General features: G+C 37.5%; 1 protein-coding gene across 1 annotated transcript in view; it reads right to left on the bottom strand.

Annotated features, from left to right (window-relative positions):
* The window catches only part of ACTN2 (actinin alpha 2), a 66461-nt gene that overhangs the window by 4231 nt on the left and 48339 nt on the right, over nucleotides 1-13891 (bottom strand). Inside the window, exons 14-19 of the mRNA XM_058165934.1 lie at nucleotides 12515-12655; nucleotides 10542-10724; nucleotides 7357-7491; nucleotides 6993-7172; nucleotides 3770-3916; nucleotides 298-363 (exon numbers count right to left, since the gene is read on the bottom strand). Coding sequence (XP_058021917.1) covers nucleotides 298-363; nucleotides 3770-3916; nucleotides 6993-7172; nucleotides 7357-7491; nucleotides 10542-10724; nucleotides 12515-12655 — 852 coding nt within the window. The remainder of the gene's footprint in view (nucleotides 1-297; nucleotides 364-3769; nucleotides 3917-6992; nucleotides 7173-7356; nucleotides 7492-10541; nucleotides 10725-12514; nucleotides 12656-13891) is intronic.

Below are 13891 nucleotides of genomic sequence, written 5' to 3' on the forward strand. Positions count from 1 at the left end.
ATCTATATATGAATGCCATGGTAAATGGGCACAATGTTTTAGTATGAATACATATAAACAGCTGTATGCATAGGGTTCTAGCAATTAATAAGTATAATTCCCAAAAATAACATCTATGTGGAGCTTCCCTCTGAGAAGATAATTTATAAACATTTCTGATGTACTAAGACTTTTTCACCACAGAAGTTCTACAATTACATCTATAAGAGTCACTTTGTTAAAGTACTTGTAATGATAAAGTCCTCTAAGTGTAACATGGGCTATTATCACAAATTTACTGCATCTTAAAATTCATACCAAATCATAACCCATTGAAATTAAGCAGGCCCTGAAATCTTCATGGTCCATCAGCCCATTTTTCTTCTGTTGGTAGGAACAAACAGCATGGAAGATTCAAGGATCAGAATAAAGCCACCAGAATTTCCATAAAGGTAGAATAAGTTCAAGATCAGATTTATCCGACGTTTATTCAAGACCAAGTTGAACCAACAGAAAGCAAAAGAAAAGGAGAAGTTAGATTACATGAAATAATGCTAGAAAGATGCTAATGAAATATAAACAAAAAAGTAAGAGAAAGGCATAAAATACAGCATTCTTAGATGAGCCAGATTCAATTAACAAGGAAGATTTAAAGTAACATTTTTTAAAAAGCTACATAATGCAAAAAAAATAACACTTCAAGATTCTAACATTTCACAAGCAGTACAAGATTGTTAAATATTGTTTTTAAAAGTGCTAAGCTAGTTCCTAACATGTTTTTGAACATGTTGCTCTTTTCATCTATATTGATTAAAAAAACATCTTTTAAGTGCTAAGCTAGGAGTTGAAAGTACAAACTAATGGAGCCTGGAATGACTATTGCAGTGTTATTTAGTTTTTGCATAATTTTACATGTGACTAATAGGAAGGACTCATTGTGTATTTCATCTTGTTTTGTGAACACTAGAATTTCCAGTAAAGTGTATTCAATGTAAACATACAGTGTATTATAGGTAGGGGTGGGTTTCAAAATTTTTAACAAGGGGTTCTCTGCCCGTTTGCTGGGTGGGCATGGCCATAGTGGTAATGGCCTAGTTGGCCTCCTGCACCGTGGTGGGGCGTTTTTGCCCTCCTCAGATTCCAGAGGCTTTGCTCGAGCCTCCGGGAGGGCCAAAATAGCCTCCCAAAATGGCCTCCCCAGGCTCCAGATGCCCTCCCAAACTTCCAGTAGGCCCGGTTTTCACCCTCCCCAAGCCTCCGTGCGCACCCTGCACTTACCTGCATCTAAAATGGGCTGTGTGTGGACTCCTGGGAGGGGCAGGGAGAGGTGGGCGGGGCCAGCAGGAGTGGGATTTGGGAGTTCTCTGAACTGCACAGAATCTTAGCTAGAGGTTCTCCCGAACCCCTCCGAACCTCCAGCAGCCCACCGCTGATTATAGGTAATGTATAGCTTGATTATTGGTTCTCTGTAACTGTGTTGTACACTGTAGTATTGGGGCGGATTGGAGATTTATTCCATGAAAAAAGCATATGTTTTTTATCTGAGTAAACAACGTTATGAAAGTTCACACCCTTGGATACAATTCCTTCTAGATTTAAATTAAATAACTTCAAAAAAATCAAATCAAAGAGAGTAATAATTAGTTTTACTGTGCATAAGTAAACCCCTTAATTGTGTGGGCCATTATGGACTGTTGTTCACTAATTAAACTTATGGTTATTATATTCTTTTGCTTAAGCACATTTTCTGTTTTAAAACTCTCTTAGAAAAAAAGAGAATTCATTAGCTTAAAAGCAGTTTCATTTTAAAGCTCTAAAATAGGAGGGCTGATCAATTAAGAACTATAGTTTTTTTTAAAAGGTATGATGTTGTTCATGTATTAAGAGAACAGAAGATTGTTAAGAGAGGTGAGTCAAATGCCTGGACACCATTTTATAATCAGACTAGTCATATGAACCTATTTTAACAATTAGCCCATGAGATCTAGGCTCAGAAGGACTACCACCCTGCCCACAAAATTATTGAATTTGGCCCATGTTTGACCTCCTATTGCCATCAAATTGTAATGTTTAAGGAGACAGAAGAAGCTGATGGAACATATGGCGAATGATCATAATAAAGTGTATATAATAGAATAGTATTTAACTCTTGGCCCTCTGGGCTTATCTGTTCAAGATCTAGGTTCTTTGTCTCTAAATCCTCCAACAAAAAAAGCAGGAATCATGATCATCACCATTCTGCCTTGAGACTTTGAAGTAAAGATTCAGGTCTTAAACCCACAAACCGCTACCATCATCATCATCATCCCTGCCTCCCAAGCTCAGCAACCGTTTTTAGCTACCATTTTTTCAGAAGGTATTTTGCATTAATGTGGGTTGGTTGGAGCAGTGGTGACCAATCACAGTTCAAGGCCAAATGTTAACCTAGACTTTTTAACAGACTTTTTTTTTTGCATGTACATATGCACATGCAATTACACTGCTGAAATTTAGTTGCTAAATCTAGAAAATCATTTTTTCAGACTATTTGGCAAAATACCTACCATGTTAAGTTTTAGAAAACTGTTAAAACCAGAATTATTCAAGAGAGCAGTTTGATATCTGAATGAGGCCATCTAGTTATTTATTTTTGTCATTTTTGTTCATTTTTGATAAGAACTTATATTTTTGATATAATTACAATTCCTGTTGCCCATTTTAATAAACTAAAAAGAATTTCTTCAACAATTCTCATTAATCTCAATTTCCATAGATACTTTGGAGAGAAGCTATTTATATTACATCTTAACAAGTTCTGATATCTGATACTTTTACAGAGAAAAATATAAAATGGATAATTGTTTTATTATTTATTTTATAAGTTAAAAGCTCACATGCACTGATAATAAGATATACTTTTCCTGGTCATTTAGCAGCTCATGTGTTGTTATTTTTATAAAAACAACAACACATATAATACAGAAATGAACTCTATGCCATTATCATGATATATTCAGTGATTTTAAGGTGTATTAATTGTATTGTGTGATTAGTCACACATTATTGGATATTTACCCTCATCCCCAAATTATGAAACTGTTCATTTTAGTTCCTGTTTATCTTGTAACCTCCAAACAGAACTTCCTAGTGGCAGTAACTAAGTACAGAAGAAGAGATCATGGGGGTCACTTGTACAATAAGATCAATTCACTCAAGGCAGAGGTGAAAGAAAGAGCAACTATTAAGGGAAGTCTCACACACACAGAAAGAAAGAAACACATACACCAAAAGAACATATAAAAAATCCCATTACATAACCTAGTATGCCCAGGAATCCCACTTTTTCATCTGCACTTCTATACACATTAATACACGGGTAGTATCCAAAGAACAAATGTTTGAAGCAAATCTTTGCTTATGTCAATAGATTTGAATGAAGGTTCCTTTTCCCTCAGGAATGGAAACATACAGAGAAGAAAAGGAAGACTATGGCAAGAACTTAAGAAAAAGGAATACTGTAAGGACAATCAAGAGCAAAGTTGTGAACCAGCACTTCTGGAATGCAGAAGTTGGCTAGTAGCCAGGAAAAAGAAGTGACCAGGAACAAGAATTCCATAGAGATCTGTGGTTGTCCTGAGATGGCCCAGCCCAACCCTATCCCAAGCCCCATCTCAATTTCTCAAATTTCTATCCCATTTTATATTATAATTTCTGAATCTACTCTTTTAAAAAGGGAGCAGGGTGTCATGCAAATACTTTTGTCATCTAGTTGCAGATTACAAAATAAATAAAATAAAACAGATAACCATACCCTGTCAAAGTGATTAAATGATGCTCTGAATTCATTCATTTGCTGCTGAGTTATTCCTTTAGCATCTCTTGTAAGGATCTGGTTCTCAACTTCATTGATAGTTCGGGCAATGGTAGTCAGCAGCAGTTCCCATCCAACCCGGATATGCTGCAGCAGAAAAGAAGAAGGAAACCTTAGAGAATCCCAAAGAAATAAAGCACCAAAGACCAAGAGAGTCTTCAACATGTGAATGGTATGCTCTGGGGCCTACATTCCAACTAGTCAGTGGAATTATAACAACGTAACATTCAGAGTAATTAAAAAAACTTGATTTAAGTAAAATATACTGTGTTTCCTCGAAAATAAGACCCTGTCGTATATTTTTTTGAATCCCAAAATAAGCACTTGGCCTTATTTTTGGGAAGGCCTTATTATTTTGGGGCACCTAGAGCAAGATGGGGTTCCTCTTGCCTTCTTACCTGATTTCCAGCTCTGCGTTTAAATATTTTCAGGGAGGGCTTATTTTCTGAGGGAGGCTTATTTTATTGCATGTGTTCAAAAACCCGACTCGGCTTATTATCAGTGGATCTCTTATTTTCGGGGAAACAGGGTAAATAAATTTAATTAAGGACAGTGAACAAGATTAGGTGCCACGTTTTCTTTTTATAATTTCCTCTTTTAATCATTAAAAATCTAGAAGAATTCTGGCTTTGGGGACTGAGAGTATGAGCAGTGCTGGAGTTTCTGAGTTTGTCATCCAGATTGAAAAGAAATATATATTCTACTTATTTTTGAAGCTTAACATATCTTGGCTACTCCAGTTCACAAGGTGAAGGACTTCCCAAACTACATCTACAGTATTGTATCCAGTTCAGAGCTATTACATGGAAACTTTTCACCAATTCCTTCTCATTTGGGCATGGCAAAGCCATGTCATTATCCTAATTTTGGAGAGTCAGTCTTTGGTATCTTTTAAAGTGAGTCCCTGAGGATTATTAATGGGTGACTTATATTGCTTATAGAGACCTATCCAGTAAGGGAAGATTGCCTGGAAAATTTAGGGCTGTAGCATTTGTCCTGACTTTCCTGTAACTTCCCAAAACACTTTAAGATACTGATTCTGATTAACAACCATATAAATACTGTGGATCTGTCATATGTAAGACACATGCAAAGCCACTGGCCATGACTGACAAGCCACAAGAGCCTGGTTCTCAGATCACACTAACCCCAAAATAAAAAGGCTAAATTATGACTTATGTTTTATTTCTAAATTATTCCAGAATCATTCTGAAACATTAGGCTACAATTTATCATCAACCCTGGCTGCTGGTTACCAACTCATTACTATCTTCCTTCTGGAGTGATAGTGGATTTCTGGCCAGAAAGGATCCCACAAATTTGCCCATGTTCCCATCATAGAGTCTATCTTCAATATATGGTCTTTATTCGTTTTATTTTTCATATTTAGTATTAATCGTGACATGATAAGGTTCCATTTATCATTGCAACTGCCTTTTCTACTGTATCTCATCATAAATCTCTGCCTTGACAGATTTACAGTAGGATATTTTTAACAATATCCTTCTTTATGGTATTTTATATGGGCATATATGGTATATATATTCTCTTATGGGCAGAGAAGCCCATTCATTTTAGGCAAGTGTACAGTGGCCAGACATAAACAGAAGGTGGTTTTTGGTTTTACTTTTATATTTTTTCCCCAACATATAAAATCTGATAGGAGCCTATTTTATAAATCCTGTTTATTGTGATTATTTCCCAACAAGATTTGACAGAGAAAGGAATGAGACATAAGTCAAATAAACAAATTATTTGCTGGACTGCAATGCTATCAAGAAAAGTAGGAGCAAATTCATGGTTTATTTTACAAGCTGTTGACAATTTAGGACTAGAAGGGGATTTCCCAACTTTGCAGTGCAACCACATTTAAGACTAGAACCTGCTGAGGCATTGCAATAATTTACTCTGATGAAGCTGATTAGTACTTGGATAAATGTTTTATAGCAAAGTAATTTTTTTAAAAAAAATCATGATAGAGTTTCCTATAACTGAAGAACATTTTGGATCTACACCACCTTTGGAACCGGTATAACAGAACAACTGCCAAGCTAGGTGGCAGCATTTAGCCAACCTTGATTGATTTCAAGAAACTATGCAGTTGTACTTTTTATTACTACAATTGTAAGACTAATTTACAATATAGTCATTTAAAAAATAATTTTAAAAACTGGAAAGTATGTCTGTACTTCAGTGCAGTTGTGATTTTTTACAGGCTCATGTGGCTGCACTTAGGCAAATATGGCTAAGTTATGCAGCATGAGGCATGGCTGATATTTGGCTAGGGGACTACCAGGAAATCTCAGAGTTATAGGACTAGCTTGCTATGTGACCCTAAATATTGTAGCTTAGCAAATAAACCATCATTAAGGAAATAATGTCTATGAATCAGATCTGGGTTAACCCCTGTTATTGTCAGACTTGGTGTGACTGTTATTTTTCTACCTCAACGATTTCCCACCTGAAAGCTCTTGAACCTTCTCCAAAGCTTCACAGAAAGGCTCAGTGCTATTGTTCCACTCTTGCAAGATTCATAGAGGTGGTTCACACTTTATGAAGCACTCTTCCTGGAAGTATAAATAGTCCAGTCCTGCTTATTATTTGCAAAGAAGTTAGAGCTAACCTGGTTGTGTGGACTTTTGACTTTTAGCAATAGCACTTAGACATATATACCACTTTATAGTGCTTTACAGCCCTCTCTAAGCGGTTTTCCAGAGTCAGCATACTGCCCTCAACAGTGTGAGTTCTCATTTTAACCTCCTTGGAAGGATGGAAGGCTGAGTCAACCTTGAGCCTGGTGGGATTTGAACTGCCAAATTGGAGGCAGCTGGTACTCAGCAGAAGTGGCCTGCAGTACTGCACTCTAACCACTGCACCACTGAGGCTCATTTTAGTTGGTTCTATGGCATCTTGTTGATGTAGTTCAGATTTATTTATGTTCTCCCTCTTATATTTAATCTTTTATGTTATTGTTATCTGCTAAAAGTCAGGCAGGACCTGAGAGGGAGAAATGCTGGAAAAAACAAAACAATGTTTTAGGATTGAATGAAAATGTCTCTGGTATTTTAAAAACAACATTGAAACACAAAGGTCCCCAGTGTCATTGTGAAATACACGCTGCAGCAAAACTGCATATATAAAATTAAATAAAGACCAGATTTACCTCCATGGTATAATTGGTATGCTTATTATCAAAGACCAACGCTTCCTGTATCAGTTGATGGTCTCCTTCTAGTTTGTCAATATTGTGCTTGTAATTAATGATATTGTGCTCCTGCTGCTTTAACTGGGTCATCTGATCCTCTAATGGCCCCGTGATATCTACCGAGGTTCGGCCAATTTCCTGCCATAGAGAGAAAAAGAAAGAAAAAAAGCTTTCATTATTTTGCAAAATGTTTTGGCTTATGTTAAAGACAGCAGCAAATAGTTTTTCCTCATATACACAGACACACACACACAAAAGGACAGGGATAGAATTTGCTTAGAATTTCTGACCTAAAACTTCTGCAGATCTTGGTTGCATTTACCTCCATCTTGCTCTGGATCCAGGGTCCAATGACGTTGGCCTGAGCAGCAAATTGACGGCGCAGGCGTTCATTGGTGTGCTGACGGGAAAGCTCCTCCTGCAGTGATTGATCTCTTACAGGCACAAGTTGTTTGACCTGCCAGTGTGCAAAATTAAGTTAGTATGTAGACTCTATATCTGCTTTTATTTTTATTACTTAACAACATGTTTTTTAAAAAAATGTAAAAGACTGTTCTAAAAATACACATTTTAATCAATATTAACTGTAGGTGTTACTTCCTATAAAGATATTCCATTGCTTCAATTTCCAACTGTACTGCCATCTCAGATATGTTGAGCAAGTAGTTCCATTAGGTAAAACTTTGGCTATGTTTGCACATTTCTTTATGGATAATTTAGCAATTGTTTATCAAATAAACTAATTTTCTTGGCTTGTCGGACACACTGAGCCATAAACTAATCACACAGGATAGATTCCCAAAGCATGAGCCAGACCTAATGTCAAACAGGTTCAACTCGCTAAAATAAGCCGGGCTGAATAATTTTTAGAAATGATGTGAAGTTATGCACACTAGCATGTATTGCATAATGAAATACCCCAAGAGAAGCATTCCATAAAGCCATTTAAGTACAAAGTCTGAAAGTCCTATGTTCCAAATAATAACTTATGAACCAAGTGGTGGGAGATCATGCTATGATGCCAAGAAGAATAAAAAAGTCGCTAAAGGCAAATATATCAGTGGAGATACAAATAGATTTCTTTGAAAATTAGATGTTATTTGATATATACATACCTATACCTTACCTACAAACACACACATACACACACACCGTGTTTTCCCGAAAATAAGACCCTGTCTTATATTCTTTTGAACCCTGAAATAAGCACTTTGCCTTATTGCCAAGCACTCAAAAGTCCGATTGGGCTTATTATCAGGGGATGTCTTATTTGGAGGGAAACAGGGTACATACACACACATGCACACACACACACACACACACCTGTGTCACATATACATATTTGCTATTGGGGATTAATTACAGCCAGAATTGGAAGCCTTAGGTTGACAAATTGGAGCGGCTGTGCAAGGTATTGTCCATGGCTGTAATCTCTTTTCTTTCCCCTAATCTATACTTACTTTGAGGGAGTCATCTTAAATTCAGAGCCACCTTTCTTTTGGGTTGATGTGATATCTAACGGCATCATTGTATATTTTTTTAATGCAGAAAACAGTTTTGCTACAGTCTGGAGGGTTTAATCTGTCTACGTGTGCCTAGGAGTACAGCTCTGGTTTCATTTATTTTTGCCAATACAATGGTAACGTGTTTCAGTGGGAAGTGATACATTTATCTCTACCAATGAATCTCTTTCTACCACAAAACCATTATATCTATTGTAATGCATCAGGAACTCTTCCACATCACATCTATTTTCTCATTCCACTATTAAACAATTTAACTGATTAGAGGGAGTTTTTCTTTTTAAAGAAAAAAGGGAGTACCTCTATCCTAATCAATTTTTAAAAGCAACCAATTACAAGAGGAAAAATCTGCAAATTGTTGAGGCTGGACTTCATCTGTCCTATTGAATGTTATTCTGCACTGGAGAGGTTTCTCAGCTTCCATCCAACAGCCCATGAAAGAAACATGATATAGTCAATATGAAAGCAATACATGTCTATACCATTTGTTCTGCATAATATTAGTAGTTTTATTAGCTCATGAGTTTCAGATTTTGCTTCAGAAGCAGATTTTGTTTTCAGATTTTGCTTCAGAAGCAGAATCGTAATATTTTTCTCAGATATATTCTGACCCTGAACTATTTATTTGTTTACATTTATATTTATAACTAATTTGTAAAGTGTAGCTGCAAGGCATACAGTGCTACTTATTTGTAAGTGATAGTCTTAAGTGATAGCAACTCCACAATTATTTTATTATTTTTTGTCTCTTTTTCTTCTTTCATTTCTGAGCTTTGCTGGCATCCTAGCCTTTCGACATTAAGGTGGAAGAGACATTTATTCACAGCTTTGGGAAGCTTCAAGAATATCCTCTTTCCCCATTCCTCCCTGTTACTTCAGAAACATTATTTTGAACTCTCTGAGAATAAAGCCATAAAGCTTAGACATGAATAGGCTGAACCTTAATTACTTGCTGCCAGGCGAAGCCAACCCTGTAGTACAGGGAATCCTCTACCTATGACCATAATTGAGCCCAAAGTTTATGTTGCTAAGTGAGAAATTTGTTAAGTGATTTTGCCCCATTTTACGATTTTTCTTGCCACATTTGTTAAGTGAATCACTGTAGTTGTTAAATTAGTAACCCGGTTGTTAAGTGAATCTGGTTTTCCCCATTGACTTTGATTGTCAGAAGGTTGCAACAGGCGATCACATGACCCCGAGATACTGCAACTGTCATTCATGTGAGACAGTTATCAAGCATCTGAATGTAAATCATATGACCATGAGGATGCTGCAACATTCATAAGTTTGAAAAATGGTCATAAGACACTTTTTCCAGTGCCATTGTAACTTTGAACGGTCATTAAGCAAACTGTTGTAAGTCAAGGACTACCTGTATTCAGTAGTTGTTTATCCATTGCATGCTGTTACACAGGTAGCCCTTGACTTACAACTGCAACTGGAACCAGAACTCCTGTCTCTAAACTATGTAGTCATGAAATGAATTGCACCTGATTTTATGACCATTTTTGGCCATGGATTGTAAGCCTATCATTACAGGTGTTAACCAAATCACTCGGTTGTCAAACGAACCCAGCTTCCCCCATTGACTTTGCTTGTTGGAAGCCCGCTGGGATGGTCACAAACAGAATTGCTGCAATTGTCATAAATAAATGCCAGTTGACAAAGCACCGGCATTTTTAAACACATGACAACCACGACACAGGGACACTGTGATGGTTGCAAGAACTGGTCATAAGTCACCTTTATTCAGCACTGTTGTAACTTTGAACAGTCATTAAACAAATAGTTTTAGTCAAGGGCAACCTCTACATCCAAGAACAACAGTATCTTCCAAATTCCTAATACTACTTGTACTAAAGCAGAGTAAAACATTAATGAATAAAATGAAACTTTAATTATCCCAGGCAGAACCTCTTTTTTCCCCATCCTGTAATTAATCACAAACAAAACTACATACTCCTGTATTTTTGCTTCCACTTACTTTATCCCACTTAGTACGAATCTCTTCCATGGTGACTGTGCTGTAAGGATTGCTGGCACTTATTCTGAGACTGTAGCTCTGAATCACCTTCTCCACTTCATTATGGATGGACAAAATAGATTGCCTCTCACCATCTGCTTCAGGTAGGGTGGCTTTAAATTGTTCATGGGCAGTAATTAAACTCTGAAAGAAACAAAAGGAAGAAGAGGTGGGGAGGGACCAACCTGTGGTCTGGCACTTTTCCTCCACCCCACCCCCAACCCCTCCCCACTCCCATCCCCTTTATCTATATAAACATTTGCAAGATTGTGTAGCTGGCACTTCTGTAAAATCAGTGATGAGTAAGTACATGTTGTTTCTTGTGCCATTATAAAGGGCAAACAGTGAAACTGAGAATGGGGGAAGGTCTAGAAAAAAACACTATACAATGTTCGGAAATGTGGATAACAGGATCCTGGTTTTCTTTTACAAAAAGAAAAGGCAAATGGCACAGCGTTTCAAAATGAACCTTCTGAGGGGAAATCCCAAGTGAAATTCAGCAGCAACAGCAAGCATTACCCCTTCATTCTTTTTACTAAGAGTATCCCAGATGCATAGAGGTGCAAAAGATGCAGATGTAAATGCAAAGATCAGAACAAATGAATGAATCCTTACCCTCCCCATATACAATAATTGTTCAAAGGTTCCTCAAACTGCATTAAAAAACCACCACTGGTGCTCAGTTCCCTTGTAGACACTCTTAATAGTATGTAACCTGTAATTAGCAGCTCTGTACACAAAATGTAGTATTTATTCAAGGTTTTTTTTTAAATTCTTCGTGCCTTTCACATTTCCCAAATTAGCCATAGTGGGTTTTTGTTCCATTCATTCATGCTTTAAGGAAGAAAATTGTTCAGTAAATACTACTACTACCACTACTTTCTAAAGGCTCCTAGCCAAAAAAAAAAAAGTGAATGGCAAAGATACTCAGTTCCATTATTGGAACTGAGGTGAGCTCTTCCCAAGCATGGAGCCTCCTTCTCCTCTATCTCCTCCTCCACCTCCTCCTCGTCCTGCAGGTCTGCATGTTACTCTCCTCAAGTATGCAAAAAGATCCAAGAGTGAGATCCTCATCCTTTTTGCCCTCTCCTTGAGGTGAGCAAAACCTAACCCAGAAGGAGCAGACAAGCAGCAATAAAGATAGTGAGGAGGATGCTTGGCAATGTAAGGAAGAACACTTTCCCTCCATTCCATGTTAAATTCCATGTTAAATTAAGAGAACACTGAGTTCTGCCCCAGTCTTAGGGGCCACCCAGTTACACATATTAAGATGATGACTAGGTTCAGAGCAGGGTTGGGTTCTACTTACCTTTACTACTGGTTCGCATTGTCCCCGCACATGTGTGCTTGCTCCACTTCTGCGCATGCGCAGATCACTTTTGATGACATTTGGGTCAGTGGGCGGAGCCTCCCTCCGGTTTTACTACCGGTTCTCTAGAACCAGTCCGAACTGGGGGCAACCCACCACTGGTTCAGAGTGATCTCACAGCTTGGTTGACTCCATGCACCAATAAAGGTATTTTGTGTACAGTACCAAAAGTAACCAAGGAAACTGCCTGATCCCAGAAAAGCTCAGTTTACAAGCTTGGGAATGGATCTACAATCCAATTGCTATTACTTTTTAATCGTTAACCAAGAAAGCAATGATATTGAAGTCTGATCAAAATCTGGTATTTCAGCCACTACACTGCACTCTTGACTTGGTCACCTGTTTCCCCCCCCCCAAAAAAAAGATGTGGGTGTCAGATGGAGGAATGAGAATACTAGGAGTTATAATCCAAAATTGGAGGGTGGTTGGAAAGGCTGCTGTAATATATCTTTTCAGGCATAAGTGGGGGTAAACTTGAAACTTTCTGAGATGAAATAAGGGAATTTTCCCACAGTGAAAATAGAACAACTTTCCTTGTTGAGCTCATAATGCAGCTTTACTTTACCTGGATCTCCTCTATACTGTGAACAATGAACATATCTTGCAAGTCTTCCATTGCACCTTCCATCCAGTTGTTGAACGGAGCAGCTCTCTTGGCAAATTCCAAGTGAAGTTGATCAATTGTTTCCAACAGTTTCTCTGTCCTCTTTAAAAAGACACACATAAATGGATGTAACTTACTTTTTCTTTTAGAAACGCACATTCATTTTTTGTTTCTATTAGGGAGTTCAAGCTTTGCAGCTTTTAAAGATGTACCATTAACAAGGCAACACAATCAGCAAGTTAAACAAATACTACAACTTTTTTCCCTCTGTCCTTCAGTTTCTTAATATCTAGCAAATGTCAGTGTGTGCATGACAACTGTTTGTGCTTTCCTTCTGGCTTTTCACATTCCTGTGTATTTTCAGTGCATTGATGGTGAAGACACAATCCCATTGGTGTTCATGGCATTTAACAGCAATACAGGGACCATGATTTCCCCCAATTCACACTACAGCTAGAATAGGTGATGCAGTCAATTAGGCTATAGGAAATAATAAGGCAGTTGGCAGGAAGGGAGATCAGCCCGGGCAGGAGCTACATCACTGCTTAACATAGCTTTCCTCATTAACTCTGGTATGCTTGGGAAGGTGAAACTGTAATCTGGGCATAATCCAGGAAAAACCTGATCTATTTTATCCAGTTAGCATCTGTACTACAGGTCTTGTATTACTGATATCTATATCTGGATAGATGTCCTGGAATGATATTATTTTGTTGAAGACAAATGCTCTATGAGTGTCTGACTGTTGCTGTAATTGCAATTTGTGAATGTATTGGATTTCCCCCCTATTTCCCCATATCTCTTTTTTGTCATAGATGCAAATATTTAGGAGTATATAACTTTTCAAATTTCTGATGGGGCTAAAATCCAATTTCCCACCTCAATGCACTTAATTCCAAGAATGGGTTCATATGTTATACTAAACCATAATGTAGTTGTTTTGGCTCAAAGTATTTTGTGAACCTAGCCATTACAATTTAATCAGCATGCTGTGATATATAAGCCATTATTCAACATGATGTGTAGGTCTATATATGTTTCTACTCGTCTCTTACTACAAAGTTTGGTAGGATATTGGAAGTGTTTCCAAGGATAAGGAGGGGCATTTCTGTTGCCAAGTGCACGAAATGAGATCACATAACTATAGGGATGCGTATGACAGTCATAACTTTGAGGACAATGCATAAGTAGATTTTTTTAAGTTTGTTGTAACTTTGAATACTCATTAAGCAACTAGTCATAAGTCAAGGACCACCTATACATTAAACCCAGTGATTCCCAAAGTGTGAGCCGCTCCCCAGGAGCCGCTAATATATCTGCGCGCTGATGCGCCATTTC

This window comes from Ahaetulla prasina, chromosome 1, assembly GCF_028640845.1.
Source record: "Ahaetulla prasina isolate Xishuangbanna chromosome 1, ASM2864084v1, whole genome shotgun sequence".
Taxonomy (NCBI): domain Eukaryota; kingdom Metazoa; phylum Chordata; class Lepidosauria; order Squamata; family Colubridae; genus Ahaetulla; species Ahaetulla prasina.